This window comes from Ciconia boyciana, chromosome 3 (assembly GCF_034638445.1).
Source record: "Ciconia boyciana chromosome 3, ASM3463844v1, whole genome shotgun sequence".
Taxonomy (NCBI): Eukaryota; Metazoa; Chordata; class Aves; order Ciconiiformes; family Ciconiidae; genus Ciconia; species Ciconia boyciana.
The window spans coordinates 88,428,938-88,453,051 of NC_132936.1; the positions used below are offsets into that span (position 1 = coordinate 88,428,938).

A 24,114-nucleotide genomic window follows, 5' to 3' on the forward strand; every position below is an offset into this window, starting at 1 on the left:
CAAGAACGTCTTCCGGAACTTCAGTCATAGCTGATGTTCGGAGACATACCAAATGTGGTCATAGACATTTGGTTTTGACCTGATCAGTTCAGAAGACATCCTGCTGGGTTGATTATCACTTTGCTATCCAAAGCAACCCAATGGATAAAACAGGCATTAAGTGCTATTGAGTTTATTGAGAATCTTTCAGGAAAATGCAAAGACCCCTCTGTCTAGGAAGATAAAGGAAGCTAACTTGTATAATCAGATGATTGGAAAAAATTTTTTTCCAATTTTCATCTCCCAGAGTGCTCTAAGAAGACTGGGGCAGGTGGCCCAAGCCTGGGCATTAACACCTAAAATGGAAATTGATTAATGATCAGAAATGTGTGCAAAACACACAAGGTCTGAAAGAGATTCATCCAAGAGGTTGGGGAAGTTTTTTGTTGATTTTTTTTTTGTATTTATTTACATAATTTCATCATTTGTGACTTTTGAAGAGTATGCATAAAACTAACTGAAATCTTAATCGGTAGTTATTTATAAACACTTCTTGTTACTGTAAACACCCTCTATACAGTTCTTTATTTATTATAGCTGGTAAATCAAGCCCTATCAAATTTAAACTGAGCTAAATTGCTACATCATTGAATACATTGCCACATTTTACATTTTGAAATTCAAGTGTGTTTTGAACTTCTGTCATTTTTTTCTTAAGGAAAAGAGGGAAAAAATGGAATTATGGGAGGATAATTATGGGAGGAGAAAGTGGCTTTTTAATTTTGTTTTTATGTAAAACTATCCAAAGCAATTTTGATGAAATTTAAAATAGCCTTGAGACAGAGAGGGGGGAAAAGGAAAGTACTAGCCATAAATAAACAGCTTAGAAACGGAGTATTGTGTCCTCAAAAGTGCTGGTTTGAACCAAAGTCTCAACATTGGTCTGCTCTTTCTGTGAGGGTAGGACATGGTCTCCCCATCGTTTGTTTAGGAACTCTAACTCCTAAATAGCTGAGGGAGAAAACAATTTGTACATTATCTAGTCGAACACAAGCACTCCCATATTGTAAGGAAAGCTGTTTTTGTAAAGGCAGAGGAACGTTCTGTGCTCATTGCAATGGAGAGTTGATGTGGGGAGACTGTTCGGAGCAAATACATGTCTAGTTTCTATTCTTCTTGAAAAATGCTAGAACATACACATGTGCTTCATGGTCCTTATGCTACATACTGCTTCTCTCTGCATAGGTGATCACACGACCAATACACGTGAGCAGCATTTGAGGTAGAGCTGTTACCTTTTATCTCTTTGATGTCTTATTTTACTGATGCATGAAAAGTTGAACAAGGAAACAGTGTTTCTGAACAAAAGGTGCTGCAAATCCTCAGCAGACAGAATTGCAAAACTGTGCCGTCTGTCCTTACGCATTTCCATCTCTGCCTGTCCTTCGTTAACTGAGATGGTTATTCATCACAGAGTGGTCGATGAGAGTTTTATAGGAGCATTTATTTATAATTTCTATGTTCTAGGTCCTTTTTTTTAATTTCAGGCTCCAAAGTGTATATTTTCTTTTCTGTCCTAGTCAATTATGTCATAAATGGTCAAATGATAACTCATCACAGACAAAATTATTTTTGCAGCCTGTCTTCCTAGCGTCTGGATTCTAAAGAGACAACCTGGATGCCTGCATGCCAGTGCAACCAGGATTTCAACAGTGTCAATAATCTTTGCTCATCACACCAAAAAAACCAGTGTGTCAGTGTATTCCTGCAGAGTCATTAGCATACAGACTCACTCTGCTTGCTTAACAAAGCGTGGTTTGGTGTATTATAGTTTCCTAGTCTGCTTGTCTGATTCACCTCTGACAAAAGCAGAGAGAAAATTCAGTCCCTTCTTCAGTGACACACTAATGTGGGAAATAAATCTTCGGGCATAAGGTCTGAAATGGCAGTCATTTAAATAATTCAAATGCAGCGATCGTTTTGCCCATGTGCCTTTCATTTCTTTGTTTTGTTTCTCTGTATTTCTCAAATCACTGAGAGACAAACGATCTCCTGTAACAATCTATATTTTTAAAATATCTAGAGCTAAATAATCCCCATCCTCTTTAAATGCAGTTTAACTGGTTACATGTTAAATAATTATTTGCTCTCTCTTTTGTGGTGTGGAGGGGGGAGTTGGAGGGGAGAAGTAACATACAAGCAGATGTGCTGCTAGATCTACAGGCTTCTGCCAACCATATGGCATCTTAAAGAAAGATGGTTGGAGCGTCTGGATTAGCAAAGAGTCGGGATGGAAAGCCATGTGTCGTGTTGGTACAGGCAGTTGTTTTAGCTCTCTGTAAAAGGCTTCAGGAGATTGTGTAATGGAACAAATGGTACTGCAAGCCTAGTAACAGCCTTACCGCTGCTGGAGAGGCAATTGGCCCCCAGGCGGGTACTGCTTCATCCTTGCTTGTTGGCTTTTTGTGAAGGATTTTTAGATCATTATTCTGTGTTCTTCTTTTAACGTACAGGAAACTTGGGAGATCTAATTCTGAACTTTATACTTGAAAGAGAGCTATTGTGTGTTTAGGATTTTTTCACACCCTCTTTTTTTGTAACAAAAACATACAGTTTCCCTGTCTTTGAAATGAGAAGCTCGTGCCCTTCTTCAAATTTCCTGTATCCTTCGTGAACACTTTGAGACACCAATTCATTGAATTTGTAGTCAGTGCCCAGATTTTGGGGGAAAACTGCTCTCTCTGGGATTTGCTTAGTTAAAAACAAGACTGGGGCTATTGTGCTTGTGGCTGTAACGTACCAGCTTGGCATTCGTATTCTGTTTGACAAGTTGCTCTTTATGCAAACAAGGGGCCTGCTCCTATTAAAGGCAAAATTCTTTTTGTTTTTAGCAACACAGGATTGGGTTCTTGGTGGGGTTTTGTGTGCTTTACGGGAGTCTCTGTAGTTCACAGTACAGCTTACGGGAGTTACTCTGGATCAGGATGAAAGCTTTTGTGTCCAGATCTGTAACAGAAATAGGTTTTAGTCGTTTCTCTACTGTCACACAATAGAACTCTATAAACTCCTCTGTATGGCTCAATGAAATCAGGCCTCTTGGTACACCTGTAAATGCAGTTTTATCTCCCCGATACTATTTGTTTCTAAGGAAATAAAAAATCTGATGTTGCAGTAAAGGAGTTCAATAAAACTAGGATTATTTTATTTGAAGAGACTTTAAGTACATTATGATCCCATATCACAATTTTTATGTAAGGAGATAACATGAGGAACACCCAGATATTCATTCGTAGGTAAATACTTGCTGAGCAGGTAATGTTATGGTTTCAGAGACATTAGAAACAAACCATTAACTACAGAAGCATCTTCCTTACTGGCGATCTTTGCTGGAAGATATACTATCTTAAACTGAGATAAATTCTGCTCTAATATAGCCTAAACTCACAATAATCTAAAAGTAAAAGTACAATTACTGCTCTTTTTAATTTTTTTCTTAATCTCCAGAAGGCTCCTTATCTGGAGCTTAGGAAACAGCAGTCCTCAGCTTAATCTGCAGTTTAGTTACAGCAGCGCGCGCTTTTTCCTGAGCTGCCTGCATGCCCCCCTGCTCAAGCCTGCATATGTTGCTCAACACTGATCAAAAGTATCCTCCCTCGGGAGGGAGACTTGGGTTCGTTTTGTCAGCCTGTTCATTACCTCGTCTCAGCCGAGGCTGGGCCAGGTGTGAGGTGGACAGTTGTCCACCAGGAGCAGTGCCAAGACCACCAGCATCTCTCTGGAAGGCTCTTGCGGTGGCTGTTGAGGAGTGGAGTCGGACCAGGGAGCCCCAGTGGGGACCTCGGGCTCTCTCGGGGCATTTGCTGAGCTTTCACAGTCTTTCAGAAACCCCGGCTGTTTTCTGCGCCGTGTGAGTGTGTGAGTTCACCAGCATTGTGGTGCACGTTATCAAAAGTGTACATTTCATTCAGAAACGTGCATTTCCTTGTGTAGGTTTTCCAATAGTGAATTTTGAGTAATGGTATATTTGTGCTGCAGCAGCAGTATCAGAGGTTACCAAGTCTAGAGAGACAAGTAATTGATTGATAGTAGGTGGATCTCTTACTTCTCATTTTGCATATGTGTTTGTCTTCTGTTATCCCTACTTAGAAGAACGAAAACCATGGTTGTATTTTTAAACAAACAGACACAGCTTTGTTTTCTTAATTTATTACTAGTGATTCCAGGCACTTAATTTTAATTGTCCAACTACTTATGTGAGTGAGAATGTTCAGCTCCCAAAAGCATATCATGACTTCTGAGCTTTCTTGTTTAAACATTTGTTCCATGAAACTGTTACCATTGCTTACTACTGAAAGCTAGAGCATGGGGAGGTAATATGAGAAAAGCCTAATTTACCTAACAAACTAAGCAAGGCCTTTTGATGTAACTTAAGGAGGAAAGTACTCTTCTTTTCTTATAGTTACATTGAAGATGTGTCACGAAAATGAATAACATTTATTTCAACTTGTGGCAAAGAAAAGACTGATAGTTTTGCTAGAATTTTTGACGATAATTAAAATACAGTGGAAACAGAAGAGTCTGTGCATGCACATGCACAGTTGTGGACAGAATGAATTCTTCTGCTGGAAGGTGCCGATAGTCTTACCATGGTGGGATGCCTGTGCTGGGTCCAGTGATGACTGCTGACTGGTGTGCTGAGCCGTGGCACAGGACAGCCGGGCTGGAGCCACCTTTGTGCTCATTTCGCATGGTACTCCCAACAGCCCTGTCCTACTATTCCAGAGTCACTAGAGCAGCTATTCTCATCCACAAGCTAAGCTGCTGCCACCAGAAAGGCATAATTGACCCTTCCCACTGGCTGTGATCTGGGTGTGTTGATACTCATCTCCAAACTGCTTGGTTGCAGTTGTCTTCTTATTGTGGAGGGCTTAATGGTTATTCTGAAGATAACTGTAATGATATTTGCCTCTAAAGCAGGAATAAAATTCCTCTATTTCATAGCAATGATTGAGTTCAGACTTTAGGCTTGATGCAGTAAATTCAGAACACAATTGGACTAATATATATACATTATGAAATAGTCACTCTCTTACAGAGTGTGTAATATGGTCTATAATGTACTAATACTTTTTAAAGATGTATTTTCTGTGAAATGCTTCCCTGCTTTCCTTCAGTGCTTCTAAGCAATTGCCGTTTTCACTAGCTTCATGTGCAAATTCACTGTGTTTTTAATATAGTCCAAAACAAAACACCAAGTGGCCTCTGTATTCACAAGAGCTGAGCACCACGAAGGTGGGCTGACAATACTGCTCAGATCCTCCAGCTTTTTTCATTTTCTGGAAAACCTCTGGTTTCTCAGGATGAAACTCTGTTCCTCTCAGCCCTTCTCAATGCAAAAATCTTTCTTTGTAACCCTCTCCACCGCCCCTGCGTTTGGTCTTCCATGTTACATTCCCCCCAGCTGGTGTTTCCTTGATGCTGTGACTCTCCCTTCAGTCTCCGCAGAACTGGTTTATGGTGTACCTGGGGAGATTGGGGCTGGTCTCCAGCAGATACAGCCCTGGTCCAAAGTGCTGTGTTGCATGATAGCAGCAGCTCCCTGTGAGGAGGGAGCACGCTTGCTTGGCCAACCAGCGTTAATGGAGAAACGGAGGCTGAAGCCTCCTCAGGTCCCATGGGTACATCCACGCATATCTGAGCACAGCTTTTCCCTACATCTCATGTGCATCCTAGGCTCCTCTGCCCACCTTAACCTGCTTCCCAGCCATTTCTCTAGATCCTCACTCAATATGTGCTCCCTATTCTCATTTTTGTTCCCTAGGCAGAGTAAGTTTGGAAAATAGACATGTGTGGTAGAGCTGTATTTGAAGGGGAGTAGGCCAGACTTGGTAAGTTCACAAATGGAAGCAATCTGGTCTGTGTGGAGAGAGCTACGGGGCCTTGTATGGAAAACATCTACCTGAATATGCTGCACAGAAAAACTATCTCTGTCACCAATTTAGAGTCATATTCCTCCTCTTGTATGTCACAAGCATAAAACTACACTCCATACAAATCTTACATCTATCATTACTTTCACTATAATTTATGAAAACCACAAAAACCCTGTGTGAACCCTGAAAACAAGCAAATGTGTATCACCTGCCAGAGCTTATAGGCAAAATCACTTGTTTGAAATGTACTGGAAAGAGGGGCATATTTGTACCTCTGGTGTGGAAAATAAGGGTGATGGGGTTTAAGCAAAGGAACTAATGAGTGATGTCTACAGATATATTTAACACTTTGTGTTTGATATTTTTAGAGCTTATTTTTATAGAGGTCAAACTATACAGTATAGCAGCCTCGGTTTTTATGCTGAAGAACATTTTTGAAGGTCTATGATATATAGTTATTAAACTGGGAAGACTCCCTTGCAGATAACCAAATCCGAAGGAGTGTACCTGGCACTATTGAGCTCCTGTTTGCAAGGTCACTAGTGAGAAACATTTTACCTTTCAAACACAGGTACTAATAGATATAAACATAAACAGAATACAGAGCCTGCAGTGCTTGCTGGTAGCAGCTAGAGTCTAGGCTCGGTGAGGACAGCAGGACTGAACCCAAAGCTGTTCCGTTAGTCGGCAATTGCGGCTGTCAGAAAAAACTGAAGCAGTTGTAGCTCAGCTGCACTACCCTTTCTAGCGGTAGTATTTTTTTAATTAAGACAATGTCTGACAAAGTAAATTAACAGAAGCTGATGCTTTTAGCAGTTTTTTTTTCTTCAAATGCCTGATGTCAGCTTGGGCCACATGTACATTCTGCACATGCCATGGGATAGAAAAAGTTAAACCTTCTTTTTCAATTCTCTGCTGCCTGCCCAAACACCACATGTACTGTCTGTTACATGTCGCTTCTGATGAGGTTCATGCTGGGAATTTCTTTTTAAAGGCAAAGTGTTTCTGAAAGAAAGAGTTCAGATTGGGCAGATTGCATTAAAAAATTCTCAGTGTCTCCAACTCAAATATAGTGATCGTTTTACGTGGACACCAACTAGCAGTCTGTAAAGGTTCAAGTTTGCCTGGTAAGAAAAGAAATAATAGGAATCAGAGTAAGCAGTGGGGAGAATGGAGCATACATTTATAAAAAGTAAACCAACAACAGAAATTGTTGTAACTAGTAAAACAAGTTCAGGAAAAAATATTTCAGTAATGCATGTATGTACCTTGTGGAATGATCCTTATAAAGATGAGGGGGCCGCTTTTGAAACCTTGATAGGATATGCGTCTCTTAACATTATCAAGACTCTGTTTCCTGATTGAGAAATTGGGCAAAATCTGTTCTGTCCGGCACATAACAAAATTGGAGGATGGTGAACATATTAAAAAAAAAAAAAAAAAGTAGAGTCTGACTATAATGTTACAGGATTATATTGGTTGTATATCTGCTGCAAGCCCTGCCTCCTTTTTTTTTCCCTAAGGTATTTTTCAGTACTCTAAATTAATAGTCAGCCTAAATGGTTTGGAGAATTGTGTTATTAAACATTTTTCAGCAATAGGCAGAAAATAGTCATCAGAACTATTTTTCTCTAGGGCAAACCTGATCCAGAGTTCATATTCTTAGCATAGACTGTATTATTTTGAATTCCTTTAAAGTAGGAAACACCTCTCCTCAGCGTAGGGCTTCAAACACAAATAGACATTAGTGAAGCTTTCACCTATGTCTTTTCCGGCCTGCCATCCATTCTCTTGCATTGTTTCCTTCCTGTCCAAACCCAGGAGAGCTAAAAGTGGCCATCATAGCGGCTAAGCCCAGCTGCTACACCCGCCGACTAAAGAGCAGGCTGATAATGTTCTCTCTTCAGCACATTAGACACGAGCTATTAGAAGCCCAGGAATAGATCCAGGCTCAGGTTTCCTACATGATCTATTTGTTTAACCTGTTGGGCCAGCTGTGGAAGTGAAGATATATTCTAATAGTCAGTGATGACATCTGAAACAAAGGGGAAGCTACTGTTCCTAAGTAAACTTGTAATTAAACCCTATTTGTAATTATCATGGCATGTGAAGATTGTTATCTTCTTGGAGAAGATGTAATATAGGCACTTCTTTAAAAGTATGTGGAAAAATTAAGAGTGCCTTTAGTAAAAAGGAATTTAGAGGTTATCCAATACACATTTAAAGAAAAAAAAAAAAAGATTAAGTGATAAAGAACCTCCTGGGTCAAGGGTTTCACAGTGAAATGTGGACATTTTCTTCTTAGGTGTCTGATTCCAAACTGTGCAAGGGATATTAACCTCTAGTTACCATCTGTTAACATAAGTTGGATGAGTTTGTTCTGCCTGTAGTGCAGGCAAGTGCTTACCTTACTAAGCTAGAAGTGGTATAGATTGCATTTCTTCTCCGCCTGAACAAATGACAGTCTAGGCCCTTTATGTGGCAATAGAATTTTGATAGGGATTTCAGAGGGTGGGAAATGCCACAGAGACTTGTTTTAATGTGCCCTAAACTGTCTCCCTGTGTCCTGTTAGAAGTCAGGACTTCCAGTGTGCCAGAAGTGAGGAGGCTCATGCACTGTCCGTAGTTCCTACTCATATGTTACGGCTTTTTTTTTTTTTTTTTTTTTAGTTTATGTGGGGTTTTTTCTCTTATGCTTTGTTTCTTTCATTAACATGAGAAAGGTGGATCATAGTGTTTTGCTTTTGAAGCAAGAAGGGAGAATGGAGCTCAGTTAAAAGATGGGTAGTATAGATGTTCCCTTTTAAATTTTGGGAGCATATGGGGACTTCTCTGAGATGCTCATCACTCAAGGTTGTCTCAAGGTCCTGATTTATGGCTCAAGATCTTAAGCAAATAGCAATTTAGGACACTAGTAAAACTTTGGGGGATAATTTGCTGTTTGTCTGCATTTCTAAATTTATAGACTCTTATTTAGTTACCTCAAAATTTACTGTGAATTTGTCAGTACTGCAAACCGTAATGAAGATGCAGGTTGCTCATACGAGAACTAATTTTACTACTGGTTTAAATGCCCTAGTTGTCCACAGAGCTGACTCAAGATATGAAGAGGTGGTGAATATAACTTTTGCTGCCTTAATGAAAAAGGCAACATCACTTCTGCTATGAAAAGGGAAGATGGAAAAGTAGCAGAGTTGAGGTGGAAAGCAGAGGGGACCTGTACTGCCGTCTCTGCAAGAGGGGTGGGGAGCCCCAGCAGCTGGGGCAGTTGTGGCTGCAGAAGCAAGCTCACCATGAGCACCAGCCGTACACCTTAACTCTTTGCATGGCAGCAAGTCTGGCTTTCCAAGACCCTCCCATAGGCAAAGCAAGCCTGATGATTGATTTATATATGGCAGAAGGTTACCTTAGGCAGTGCCTGCTCTATCTGCGTCAGGAACTAGCCGTGATCACCGGAGTTTGTATTTAAGGCTGTGTGATGCTTCTTGTTACAAGACACCGCTGAAGTTCTTTGTGATTTCATTAGGCTTGTCAAAAATTGTGGTTTAGGCTGAAACTGTTCAGCAGGGTCGTGGTGGGTAATTCCTCGGGAAGAGATCAGCGAGGCCTGCCAGGGGAACAGCAGCGGAGGTGGGAGCCGGGGTGGGAAGGAGTTGCACAGCCAGCCTTCGCTCTGGCATTTCCTAACTCTTGACTATTTGAATGTACGAATTTAACATCCTTTAATGGGTTGTAGTACAACTATCTGTTAAGTACCAGAACTTGAACGCTTCCTATCGCTTTAGTATATGATAGCAAATTTGTAGAATGTCCTGAAAAAAATGGTAATAGGGGGTAGAAGTTTGCTGATGGAAAGTTTGCTGGGTTTTGCTTTCTCTTCTGATTGGCTTGCTTCCTCTTTTTGTAACAAGCTTGTTTTTAAACCTGCATTTGCTTTTCAAATTCATAGCGCATTAAAAACATTTGAGGTTCGCCAGTGGCCGATGACCCAATCTGGCACTGCCTTCACGCTGGGGCAGAGTCCCCTGCAGTTGCATCTCCGCAGCATCGCGGGGGGCTGCGACATCACCCCAGTTTTCCCCCCGTAACCCGCCGCAGCCTCCGATCGCTGTGTCCACCTGCAGGCAAACGAGCGGAGCGAGAGTGACGTTGGACACAGCAGCTTGGCGCTCTTACCCTGACAAGGGGAACGGTTTGTAAAGGCGGTTTGCTGCGCCGTAACGTATTCTCGTGACTTTGGGTTTTGGTAGTTTTGGGGGGCAGCAGGAGCCGTGCCCCGGCACCCCCTCGCCCACGGAGCCGCGGCCCCGGTGCTGGCGGCCCCCGTGGGCGGCCGCACCCTGGGCCTCGCTGCGGGGCCCTGGCAGCAGCGGCACCCGGCCCGGCGGCCGCTGGCCCTGCTGGGCGCGATGGGCTGCCCTCCGTTACCGCAGCAACCGGCAGATGGGGGCTTCGGCGGGGTCAGCGGGGAGGCGGCCGCAGCAGCGCGCCGGACGAGCCGCTCAATAACAGCCCTCTCGGCTCTGACAGCTCCGCGCCCGCTGGCCAGGAGTAGTTATCAGATTACTTGTATTAAAACCTAATTAAGATGTGTGCCAGTAAATGCAGCACGATTATTGGATTTGGTGATTTAGCTGCTGCAGGTTGCTGCAATCCAGTCACGCCATTTCAGCAAATTCAGCTCTGTGGAGCAGAGTGAAAACGTACTCAGTACATCGGTAGCCTGCCTGTACTGAAAGAGTAAATAACCTTTGAATGCCTCTGCTATGTCAAGGACTGATCCCCACTGCCGGGTGAATGGACACTGCCCACAGATCCTTGCATAGTAATTTATTTCAAATCAACTTTAAAACCCAGAGGAGGGCTGACAGGTTGTGTCAGCTTTTCCCTTCGCTGCGGATTGCCTGCGGATTAATGGACCTGTGAGTCCCCCAGGGCAGGGAGCTTGCAGCGAGAGCCTTGGGGGTGCCCCTCGTTTTGCAATGTGTCTTTATAGAAAAGAAGGAAGCTTTTGTTTTTGTCCGTAGGCCGCAGACAAGGGGACAATCTAAATGTAACACAGTGGGTGCTAGTCCCACTTTGTGGTGTTGGATGCAATGGAAGTTTATTCTGCTGGGCAGAATTCACCTTGGTGCCAAAGCTCTGCTTTATGTGTGATGTTTCACCTGGTTTCTGCAGGGTCTTGCAGCGGTTGTCTACCCATAGCTGTCGAAATGTAACAAAAGCTATCTATCCCTTTCCATTTCATTTCTGGATTGGCTAGGGTATAGCCTAGGCTCAGGTCCAAGTTTTACTGCTGTACAGAGTGAGAGATGTAGTCTTCTGCAGGGTGTAGCTGCACAAAGTAGCAAGGTAGCTTGGAGCCGTTCTAACAAAAAGCTGCATACGAGCTCCAAGTACTGAGATTCAGAGCAAAACGTTTACCTTGAAGCATTCGTTACAGCTTGTGATGCCTCGGTTTTGTTCTCCTTCTGTGGAACCACTCATCTCATGAAGCTGCCTCTTTCCTGCCTCCATATAGAAATAGGAATTTTGGTTTAGAGTGGTTAATGGAAAATTATTTGAAGGGTATTATTATTACTACTAAATGGGAGCTTACTCCTTAGCGCCAGGTTGTCCTGTAAGTAGTCCAAATGTAACGTGGTTCAAGAGCTACGTGTCTTCACCTTGTGCCTTGAAGTAACACGACAGAGTGTGGAGTCAGTTCCTGCCCTTCAGCACTCCCAGGCCAAGGAGGAGCAGCCGCCCGACATGCCCACTGGACAGCTCTTGCCACTTTGGTGGAAAAATGATCTCATTTGGAATGGAGGGCAAGGATACAGTGGTCACTCAGATGCTCAGGATGCAGTACACGTTCGCCTGGTAGGTGGTGTTGCCAACGTGAACGTGGCGACCGTGCAACCTCACTCACTCGTATTAGCAAAATGTGCAGAAGGTTCTGTCACCCAGTTGTAAAAATGATGGCAGGCATCGATGTGCAGTTGTAACATATGGGAAGTACAGTGAATGTGGGTGGAGCTGTTCATTTCTCATCTTGAATCATTTACGAGATCAGCAGGCAGGCCAGATACAATGCATATGGGAATGTGTGGCTGTGCTGCACATGTCACACGTAATAGCAGATACGGTGAGAGGGCCCAGAGCCTGTCCTCGGGAGCTAAATGCACCGGAGCAGGCTGGTAGTCCCAGCGTGCGGACCAAGGGCCAGCTTGGCAGCAGTTTTGGGAGAGCAGACTGGCAGACAGAATTTGGGAATTCACGGACCGAGATCTGCACTGGCTAGAACTACTCCCTCTTTATCCATCGTGACCCAGAATTGTAGAAAGGAACTTTATTAACCCTGTACTCAAGCACTGGAGATAGATAAAAAGTAAAGTTGTGGCCTGCTAGTCAAGCCCAGCTCAGCGCCTGTGTTATCTTCCTCCCTCTGCTCAAGGGGACAGTCTAAATGTAACACGGTGGGTGGTGAAGTTACAAAACAGAAAACCGTAAATGAGTAGTATTGCCTTATGGCCTTGAAGACTTTTCTATTTACAGTAGTTTATCTGAATCACCCTTTGCATGATCTGAAAGATACAGAGCTTTCCAGTAGAGTGCACTAAGGCTTGTATCCAGTCATGTTTTTGAAATTTGCATGGGCTGCCTGTGAGTATCTAGTAGAAAGTGTTGTTTCAATGTAAAATTCACATGAGCTGGAAATGACTTCTCTCTGGGTGCCAGAACTGGAGGAAGTTCCTCGCACTGAAGTGGTGGCTCTTCAGCTGGAGCCCTCTCCCCGCGAGAGGAGAGGCACGCCGGGGAAGGGCCTCTCCTCGGGGCTGCTTCAGCGGCCTTTGCTCTCGCAGCTGGAATGGGCCCTACCACCGCAATGGGCAATGCTCATCATGTTGCTGCAGAGATGGGGGTGGAGGGGTTTATGTACTTACCTGTCTCTTTATCTGCCAGTAGTAATAATTTTGTGCAAGAGGGTCTCTCAAAGACCATATGATTGTTCTTAAAACAGACTGAAACACTAGCAGAATGGGTAAATTATTAACTGAATGTAAAAGTCAGCAGAAACTTAAATTCTAAGGGCCTGAATCCAGACTGTAGTTGGTATTTGTTGAGTCGGGCTCTCATGCGTGAGGAGGATTTCATCGCCTCAAGGCTTTAAATAGGTAGGGCAGCACTGGAGTTCTTCCCTTGGCTGTCTGAAGACAGCACTTTCCAGTTACACCTCCCTACCAGTACTGCTACAAAGTAATAAGTAAGTACTCTAGAAATAAAGGACTGGAAGATGTCTTTATTACGGATCAAGAAGTGCACTAAGGTCACATATCCTCCTCAATTAAAGGAAATCAATGGCAAAGTAGTGAGCACAACTCAGCTCTCCAGTCTGAAACGATGATGTTGCCTCCAGCAAACAATACTGTTGTTCTTGCGCTCCCTGGGAGCAAGATGCTCGTGGAAAAGCTACTTTCTTTAAAAACAAAGAACAGTACAAGGGTGGGGTTTTGTTTGTGTGTGGGAGTTCTGTTTTTTGGAGATCAACACCCCTGAAATCATCTTTAGTAAAGAAACGAAGCATAAACAGCTCCTGTACCAACATGGTACAGTTTGGAAGGTATAGGGAGTGTGCAATTAGACACAAAGCATCCAAGTGTGTATTTAGTAGAATAACCTGTGCTATCAAAGTGGTGGTTTTGTTTGCTTCATTGGACGTTGACAACCAGCTGTCGCTGTTTGCAGCGAGCTGCATTTAGTTTTGTTCTGATCCTCAGGAGATGGTCCTGCAGCTCCTCAAGTCCCTTTTGCAAGGAAACGTTAGCAGAGTAACAGGACACTATGAAATATGAGCGTTCACAGTGCTTGCTACATGATTGTTGCAGTTTGATTTCAAAGAAGTTGGCTGGTAGATACAGATCAGTAAATACTGGTTTGACATAGATTTTGGCAATTTTGTTTCAGCTAGATTTTCCTAGCTTTTTATCAAGAAATTTGGGGGTGTTTACTAATGCAGTTATTTGAACAATCCTGATTAAGAATGTGAATATTCAGAGTGATTAGCTTAGCTATGACAGCTGTACAAGTCAAAACTACCACATGGAGCTGAAAGTAGAAAGATTCAGAAAATCACATGCCTTATTGTAAGCATAGAACTAATTCCACTAAAAACACAGCCTGTATGAGAGAGACAACCTAAAAACCTTGTTCAGCTGAAGCTGTATTTCAATACATTGAGCAAGAAATAGTTTACAAAAGCAAGTGCAAAGTTTAGATCCAGACCTAACCTTGACAAAAGCAGAGTCAGTTCATGCTCCCTAAGTGCATAGTGTTTAGACGTGTAGGTTTTTCTTTAGAGTACTGTTATTTAAAGACAAGAAGCTTCTAAGATATCTGAAAGGACTTCTAATTAAAGACATTTCCATTTAGAGAGTGAAATGCATTTAATGTAAAAACACAATTTCCAGCTTATTTGTCTTTACGCCCCTTGCTACAGGTCCAAGGCAGACTTTTTAAATTTTTCATGGCAGGAGTAATGAACAGTCACTGGGGACATAACAAGCCATACCAGGTTTTGTGATTAAAGAAGTAAAGGTGCGGTTGCCCTGTCTACAGCAGTGTTGTCCCAACTCGGGCAATTGTTTTTCAAGTGTAAGCAAAAAGCCACTGTGTGTTCCTGCTGATACCCACCAGCTTGTTCCCTCTGTCTTGCAGCCCATGATGAGGAGGACCTTTGGAGTGACGGGCTCTTTACATCCTTCCCCAGCAATCCCTGTTACACTATTAAAGGATCTACGCTGATGTGCTTAATTAACACTAAGCTTACTGCAAATAAATGTTGCATTCTGTAACGAGTTTTGGGCATTGAGCGGGTTGCAAAGAGCAGGGGTCAGAAAACAGAAGTTTTTGTCACTTTAAGTCCAGTTTGTCAGGGGGTTGGGATATTTGGATTTATAATCTGTGCTAGCGTGTGTGTTTCAGGAAGACAGTTACTGAAGCAGCTACAGAGTGTGCAGCTTGCTTAGCTACAGATACCAGGATGCAGTCCTATGGTCTTTACTGATGTCACTTAATGGCAAAGCAAATTCACTGTCATGTCATGATAAGGCATCTAAATTAGAAGTGCAGACCTTTAAAAGTGCTCATTTAAAGTGTGAAGAGAAAATGTACTGAACGCCCATCCTAGGAGTAATACTTTAGTCTCAGCCCGACCACCAGACTGAGCTCCGTCATCTGGGAGCTGCACCGCCAGTGCCAACATCAAAGCTTCTACCGTGAACTCCAGCTTCAGATGCTCTGCAACCCTTTTATCTATTTTTTCCAGGTTACAGCAGCTTGACAAGCACTGCCAGGCCACTGCCCAGCAGTTAGTGGAGTTGCTCAACAAACAGAATCAGCTCTTCAAAGAGAAGCAGCTGCTTACAGAAGAGGTGCAGTTTCTGCGAATACAGGTACTGTGCCAAAAGAAAAGAAAGTCTGAGGGGAATATTCTGCAGCTTTAGCAGAGAAATCTGCCAGCAGTCTCATTTCAGCTGTCGGGTGTTGTTGCTGTTGTTGTTTTAAATAAGGCATTACCTTATGAAAAAAATAAAAATCCATGCAATTGGAAAGAGACTGGTAGCTGGACCCGAGTCCCACTTAAACCTAAACTAAATGAAGAAAGTGTTTTGAGGTGACAATAAGACAGAAGTTATTCTTGGTGACAGTTCCTAGCTTTCTTATCAGAAGATTCTGTGTTCCTTTTTCAGAGAAGAGGGAAATCCGTTCTTTAACAGCATTAACGTTTAAACAGTAGCTTGACGTTGATAGTTTTTTTTTGCTGACATTTGTCAGACTTAAGTCCCCCTACCACCCTGTGATTTCCCCCTGCCCCTTATCTTTCCTGCTGCTCCATGACCACTCACCCAAGTGTGAGACGGAGAACATGGTATCAGTCTGCCTGAGCACTAATCACTGCATTGCATCTCTAGCAGGACTGACTCTTGCTTCCAGTGGTCTCTCAGGAGATCTCCCTTTCAGGGTGCTCTCTATAAGATAGTTTAAGAAGGTGGTTGCTCAGAAAAGACAATTAAAATTTCTGTTTTAAGGGAAGCACTTGGTAATGTGAACAGACTTTACATGGTCCACAGGGATTTTGGTTTTGATAAGCTATTTTATCTGGAAGTGAGCGTGCTTTTATGAAGTTGGGAGACGTACAAAAATCGTACAAAAGAGGAAAAAATCATTCAGGTATTATACTGCTATCAAGACTTGACTGGCAAAAGCTTCCTTCTTTATGTTCATTACAAGTTAATTGTGCTCCAGAGGATACTTTTTAACTTGAGAACACTCAGAAGAGAAGAATGATATAAAAAAATTATTACAAAATGAGTCCTAAAAATCTATTTGCAGCTATTTAAAGCAACAGTGGTTCTCTGGGAATTGGAATTCAGCCCAAAAGAGCTGCCTGGAATATCAGGCAATTGTTTTAAGAAAACTAAAGAACAGTTCACCATAAATGGGAGATTTTAACTACTGAAATATGTATGTAGTTAGTGTAGAAATAGATATAAAAAAATCAGTTGCAGAATCAGTGTTGATCAAAGGTGAAAGTGACATCATATTCTACATTTTACTGTATTGTTCAACAGTTGTCCTTTATAATCGATTTATTTTTTCGGTGGGGGAGGAAACCAATCATACCTAATCTTTTAAAAATGATGTAAAATACACTAACCTAAATATGCCATTGTATCTTGGAACATAAGCCACCAGTAACTGCAGTTGCATATTTCAGGAAAAAAAATGGGATGCAGATCTCAAACAGGACACAGATGGAATCAAGTAAAAACCTGGATGGATAAAGAGAAATGAGCAGAAGTAGGTATTTTTTCTATATCCTATATATAGAGAGAGGGGAGGGAGAAGAAAGGAGGACTAAAACTATTTGCAGATGTGGGTTGAATCTGGCAAACACTTCAAGACAAAAGGGAGAAGGAAGTGTTTGAAGCATTTTTGGGTTTGAAGTTGTTGGAGCTTTTTGTGTTTGTTTTTTCTAAGCACTTAAAAATTTAGGACAAGCACTCCACAGCAAAGACAGGTTTACTTGACAGAATTTAAAAGAAAAAATAAATCTTAAAGATTTCAATTGGAGGGAAAGGTGGGAACTTCTAGAAGAACACAGATTTTACCGTAGGTACTTTTTGGTCTGGATAATCACTGGGTGTTTGTCTTTTGATTTGGAATTGGTTAGTTTTGTCGCTTCTGAGGAAGCAGAATCCTCTCTTATGTCTTCAGAAAGGCTACAATTTGTTTTGTAATAAAAGTGTCATGTTGCAAGAAACATTATATAAATAATTGTATTTGGAGCAGTGCTGTTGGAGTTTCGGTACTGCTACATAGTTATAGCTGTTCGAATTGCCTTGTAAGAGTTACTTAGCTTCAATTTAAAAGTCACATATTTTAAAATTGCGTCATTTATTTTAATCTAGCTGACCTAGAGGGAAAAAAAAAACCACTGACAAACCTATAACCTTTATAGGATTTGTTTTCAAAACTCAAGTTACTTCCACTGTAATTTTTATTTCTAGTGTTAAGTGTTTGCTGTACGGGGGGGGAAGGAAGAAAGAAAAGAAAGGAAGAAAGAGGGAAAAAAAAAAAGATGTCTTTAAATCCAGCTACATTCTGGTGTGTTGAGAGTCTGTTTTTCATGGAAAACTCATTTGACACTGTAAGGAAAATTCTGGGATTTAAAGTGAATGAAAAAAAAAGTCATCATAAAAGAAATACCTGATCCTGCTACATATTGAACTCCCTTACAGGCACCATGAGTTAAAAGGCTTTTAGCATCCTTGTTGAAAGAGTAACCAAGACAAGCACCACAGTTTTCAAAAACATCTTTCTCATTCTCAGCAGTGAATTACATGCTTTTAAAATAACAATGTTAAATCTCCTATTACTGAAAGAAGCTCAGTATTATTTCAGAATAACCACCTGCCTACAACGTGATGAAGATGCCCACACTGTAATTTTCATTTTCATAGAGCTAAAAAGGACCAGTATGATAATGTGGCCTGACGTTACAGCATGGGCTGTGTATCAGGCCATTACGCTAATATTTAATAGATGGCACTAATATTTAATAATGGTGTACAGCATAACATATTCAGGTCCACGTAAAGGTAGTCAGAAGTTGAATTATGGGATTTACGCCTCTCGTTTTGAAAGTTTTCTGAAGATTCAAGTTTTGAGTTTCCACCTTCGAAAGTCTCTCTTACATTGCAACTCCCTCCAAGTCGGAGGATGAGAGATTCAGCTCCCCTCCTATATAGGTACTGAACACAAATGTGCATAGTATAGCAAACAAGCGTCTAAACTGAGATTACTAGAAACCTCAGTGCTGCCCACCCAGTACGAGTATGTTTCTGAAAGCTGGGATGCTCCTCACTTGCAGGATCTGCCTTGGTGTCCATCACTTTGACAGCAATAAGTATTTGTCCCGGTTGCTAATCCCCTCGCAGACCCTGGCTGCCAGAAGGGGTTGCTGGCCAGCTGAGCCAGCCAGAGCGCAGACTGACAGGATTCGGACCTTGGGGATTACCTCCAGCTAGGGCTGGCGTCGTGCGCTGCTGCTCTGCCTTCCCCCCTGAAGATCTCCTCCTGCAAGCCAGCCCCTCCCTGGCAGGAACCCGCGCTCTCCCTGTGCTCTCCGTATGGCCAAGCCGCTAAAATGATCTCCTCCCTCATTACAGATGTTTTTTTCACAGTGAGCATGTCTGTGAACAGACCGCCTTTCTTCTAAACAGAAGTTAAAATATACTCACCCGTGACTATATTCCCATCCTCGCCCTTCTAGTCGCTCAGTGGGAAGTGCTGTCAGAATTACAGCTGCTCCTGAGTGGGGGTTTTCTTTGTTTTCTTATATCAGCATGAATTTTCAGTGAGGTCCCAGCAGTGAATGCAGTGCTTGACATGCTCCCAAGTGCCCCATTTGCCTTTTTTTCATTCTATGTTACAGAAGGAGAGCTTTATGTCCAGAAAACAAGTAGCTCGTCCATCTCTGATGTCAGAAGTGATTCAGGCTGATCCTCACATGACCCTCAACTGTTCTTCAGGAGACCTGAAGACTGCTTAGGTTATTGGGGGGAGAGCTTTTTTTTTTTTTTAGTGTAGTCTAAATGCACAAAAATAGTGCCTCTGCCAGGTTTGTAACAGCCAGTGACCTTCCATAGCCAGGGGTGGGTTGTTGGGGGTTTTTTGTTTGTTTGGGTTGTTTTTTTAAGCAGGTGAAAGGAAAGTAAGTTGTCTTCACTCCTTGGACGGAGTTTAGTCAGAGACAATGAGAGTTATACTACGCCAGGAGTGGGTACAGGTAGACCTCTGCTTGATGTCCTCTGCTTGATGTCTTGAATGCCCTGCCATGACACTTCAAGTGCTGCATCACCTTGTCTCTAGCTCTTCAGAGTTTGTACATCTGCAGCTGTAGGAGGCCTGTACCTCCTGTGCAGTGTCTGGCCAGTGGGCAAAGCTGGGGAGCAGCTCAGGAGCTAAGCTTGGCCCTCCTGAGAGCTCCACCTTGGGTTCTGCAGCGGTCCAAATGAGGACTGAGGCAGCTAAGCCACCCAAGTGCTTTCTAACCAGACAAGAAGCTAGTGGCTCCTCTCCCCTCCATTACAGGTACAGTTAACAGCAGTTAAACCATTCAATCTCCATGGTTCTGCTCCTACAAAAACTTCCAAACTGTACACCTAAGACTACCCAACCACCCGGTTAAAACAGATGCCACTGAGGGGAGGGAATGTTGGGAGGAACCTGAGCAACTTGTGCTGCAGAGGTCTGCTCGCTGACTATCCACATACTGTTGGGAGAAGGAGAAGCTTTAAGACTGGGGAGGCCCCTGCCCTCGACTATCCAGTGACCAGCTCATGTCCCAGTTACCCAGGCATTAGGAGTGACAGAGTTGTGCCCAGTCAGCCAAAGAACTGCACGTCTCAAATGACTGCTTTAGCATCCAGGCTGTTGTAGAGGGGGGTACACTGAGACTGTGCCAGTATTTGCGCTTTATTTTTAAAGCGGTTGAGGCCTGGGTGTAGTCAGGTGGAGAAATGCCTACTGCCTCAAGCAAGCTGAGGTTCAGCATCTCACAAAGCATTAACACTGGGCAACTGCGGTGACGAAAGGCACGTAGGCACCCCAAGGCTTTGGGGTGGAAGTACCGGTACCTAACTGGTTTATGCACATACAGGCGGGGCTAATGAAAGGCTTTTTGTGGCTGTAGGTGACAAGATGATGAAAGTGACAGCTTTTGAGTCAGAGGCATATATGAGGGTATGACATTTCCAGAGTAGAAATGTTTTGGAGTTTAGTGGTACAAAATGCTACTGTCTGAAAAGGGGTGCCTAAAAAGGACTACCTCGGGGTACAGCTGGGCACGTTCACTTCAGTAGTCGGGGGGGAGCATTGGACGAACGTGCCAAGCTATCAGCTGGGCCACCCAGGGCAGCTGCGTGGCAGAGAAAGGGGCTGCCTGAGGATGTTGTAAGCCACCCACAACAGCAACAACTGGCAGGAGACTTCTTCAGGCACTGAGTGTTTGGGGGGGCAGGGGTTGCCTTTTTAATCTCTGCCTGTACTCTACTGCTGGCCGTGCACAGAGGGTTACTGCAGCACGCAGTAGGTTTCCCCTGGCTGTCACTAACCAGTCACTGACACGGAATTCAAGCCCTGAGGCTTTCTGTGGCTGTAGTTCATTTTTCCTTGCACTGGTTGAAGACACAACTGTAGCAGTTGGTGTTGGTGCATGTATTTTGGGGGAACAAAAGTGCTATGTTATTGGTTTTAATTAATTCTTTACTGAACTGCAGCTTGATAACTTCTCCTTTTTTAACTCAGCCCTAATTGCCTTACCAACTAAGGAAAAAAAAAGCAAAACCCTTTAGTCCTCTAATGCAAAACCAGCCAAAGTAGAAAGTTTATTTTTATTTCTGAGGTCATTTACATCTCTTAAATTTTAGAACTGCAGTGGCTTAATTCTAGGTAGCTCCCCCAGCTCCAATAGTCCTGATGTCTCGCTCTTAATTCAGTCCTGAAGTGCTACTGAGGAAGCACAAACAAAAGCTCTGCAAGAGCTTCAAAACTGCAAATTCGCCTTCCCACCAGAGGTTTCCTACTGGCACCCAGGCAGCGGCTTCCTGTTTTGCTGCAGCTGCCCACCCCGTACACACGCTGTACAATTCACAGTAAACACTCTCTGGCACAAACCTGCCGCCTCCTTCCTGGAAAGGAGAAGGGGCAGGATCTTAGACGTGCCCCAAAACAAGAGCTCAGTTATTTACTGCTAAACATGAACCATGCCTAAAGCTCATGGAGATCCTGTTTGTCAGAAACCAAATAGCTCTTGTTCTTGCTACCTGTAAGACTTCTGATCTTAGAAAGAGGCGAGGACAGCAGGCCCACAGGAAGCGCAGGCTTTGAAACAGCTCTTGTTTACACTGCATTACCACAGTCTTAACCATTTCTGTATTTCTCTTCTAAGAACTCGCCCGGAGGCTGAAGCGACACAAATGAGGAACACAAGCAACGCGATACAGGCTACTTACTTACTTACACGCCCGTCTCTTTCTTTTGCCTTTCAGGTCTGCTCTGCACCCAGCTGAAACCTGGGCTTGTCTGAGGCTCACCCAAAGACACCTCAGCAGAAAACAGGCACACTTGCTGCCTAATTTCAACTGGTTTCTATTTGTTTTTAACTACAGGATCATAAATATTTTGAAGCATTACCAGCCTACCAACTTCCTAGAAAGACAGCTGAGACTTTTCTGAAAAGACTAGGCTTGCAAGCCAGTTTTAACAGCTATTACACAGTGTGGACTTAATTCATAATTTGTGCAATTTTTTATAAAATGTTTTAATCTATTTTTATAATTGAACATAGGTCTCATTTACAGACTGAAATACCAATAAACTTAATTGGATTCTTATTTTCCTCATTCTGTCCTTCTGAATTCAAGGGAAAGCGTGTGCATGGGGAGGAGGGAGACGGGGACCGTTTCCAAGTCCTGCACAAGCACACTGCGCTCCTGTTTATAAACTCATTACCAGAATCTACCTGGGAACTTAATTTTTACAAGGTATTTGTCACTTTTTGTAGAAAAATTAGAGTCCCACCAACTACTTATCCATCAGAAAAAGCGCAAGAATGCTTGAGAAATATTCCATACAATGTGGAAGAACTTCCATGGGGCAGGTTTCCCTTCAAAACGTTCACTGGATAAAGCCTTTAAGAGAAAGGAACCCTTAGTACAGATTAGCCTTCAGGTGAGGTGCCCGGCTCTCAACACTGAAGCAGTGATGCTAGACTTTCCACCAGCAAATATTTAGCAGTCTCGGGGATGGGCACCAGCTGAACTTGGCTTCAAATTCTGGAACTCAAAACATTTGGAGGATATATTTGGAGGTGTGGGGTTTTTTCTGGTTACTGTGCACTTGTGTTTTTAAAAGTTACTTGCCAAATACAAGGCTGTTTCAGAAATAATTTATCTGAATCTTTTGCTAACTCGTGTAGGATAAACTGAGTACATTAGAAAGAAGTTTCTATGTCTATTATCTTCAGTGTAGAACTGCACTAGTAAGAAAGCGCAAAGAACAGTTCTCCATTAATAAAGCTACCTCAGCCAGCATGAACACATAAAATGTAACAAAAATAGGAGTAACAACACATGCAGTAAGTTACCATTTGCTGTGGGACACAATCTTTCCTTCCCTTGTATTTTAAGAATTATTAGTGGTACAGCCCTAACATCAAAGTGCGTTTTCCTCCCTATTTCAATTTCCTGCCATATTAAACTGCCAAACACATCTGATCGCCTCCCTAAACTGCTTCACCAATATGACAAGAAACGTGCTTAAAATGGCCTCAGGTCTTCAGGGATGAGAAAACCCGATGAAGAAAAGTCCTCTTTAGGCGAACTCTGGGTTTTCCACAGTAATCAGGCTGACAATTTTTTAAGTGTCACTACTTTATAGATGGTTACGCAGGTAAGAATATACATTTATAAATGTAGGAATATGCAAACTTTTTTTTTTAATTTACTTTTTATTATTCCACAGCATAAATCCGTGTTTAAACAGGAGAAAGTGTCTATAGGCTACACATGCAAAGGAACTCAGGCACCTAGTCCCAACACTTAGGCTTCACTGGGATCCTGGAGCTGCCGTGCCCCGGCCCGAGGCACAGCTGGACCCTCAACCTTTCTGGCCCTGCCTCACCTCCCAGGTGGCTTCTGGTGGCTGCGTGCAGAGCACCGCTGCCAGCCACCCACATGCACATACATGTTTGATTTCAATAAAGCATCCTGGGCTGCGAGTGTATGCAGCTGGAAGGAGGTTTTTCATGTTCATCCCAGGCGTAGGCTCAATTCATTACGTTGCTGGGAGTCTAGAAGGAATCAATTTCCCTGCAGCAGCAGCTACTCTACTTCGTAGCAATTAATTAGTCACTAAGCGCAGACAGCACCAGGTCTACCTGCCTCATGTTTCCCTCCCCGCCCCCGCTTCTGCTGAGGCACAAAATGCTTAGTTCTACAAAGTTTACAAGTGTCAGACCAGGCGACGGAATCCAGGAAATCCCACGTCCACAGCCAGAGCGTGATGCCGCGACACAGGATGCAGCCCGACCAGACAGTCCTGCCGCTGCCACGGCTGCGTCCTGGTCACTGATCTCCTAATATCACTGAACTAATGGCCGGCTGGCTGGCTCATGCTCTTTCCTATTACAAGGTGGGGGAGAAAAGAAAAGAAGGAAAAAAAGGGAAAAAACCCGAGACCTGGATGAAGCACCTCTATTCCAGGGAAGCATTCCTGTCTGAGAACTGAGCCAAAACCCAGAGGACCAACTGCTCTAGGGACACTCAGCCCTCCTGACCGGCTGGTTCAAACAGCCCTGGACCAGGTTGCGGGCTTCAAAGAGTCCCACTCTGAGGTGCCCTTCCCATTTTTTCCTCTCCTTACCCTAACACAGTATCTAGCTATGGGATGTGAGGCTATGAATTTCATTAGATGACAAATCACTTAAATCATGGGTGTTCTGACAGGAATGTAGCCCTGTGTAATCATTACTGGAAAAGTGTAATTCAAATTTGCTTTTACAAGTGACACCTGCGCCTCTATGGAAACAGCCTTGGTCCAAAGCACAGATACATCTTGCTTAGTCATAAAAACTTTTTTTTCTTTGACAATACTG

The 24,114-nt window shown here is 43.0% G+C and overlaps 1 protein-coding gene across 4 annotated transcripts in view; it reads left to right on the top strand.

Moving 5' to 3' along the window:
- SDCCAG8 (SHH signaling and ciliogenesis regulator SDCCAG8) overlaps positions 1 to 21,838 on the top strand; it is a 118,691-nt gene extending 96,853 nt beyond the window's left edge. For 2 of the 4 annotated variants that reach the window (XM_072856482.1, XM_072856483.1), the window contains 3 exons: positions 15,220 to 15,346; positions 16,672 to 16,754; positions 21,509 to 21,838. In XM_072856482.1, coding sequence (XP_072712583.1) covers positions 15,220 to 15,346; positions 16,672 to 16,722 — 178 coding nt within the window. In that variant the 3' untranslated portion in view covers positions 16,723 to 16,754; positions 21,509 to 21,838. Of the gene's footprint in view, positions 1 to 15,219; positions 15,347 to 16,658; positions 16,755 to 21,508 lie in introns of those variants that run through there. The other 2 variants (XM_072856481.1, XM_072856484.1) reach the window with 2 other exon arrangements.
- The last annotated feature ends 2,276 nt before the right edge of the window (positions 21,839 to 24,114 follow it).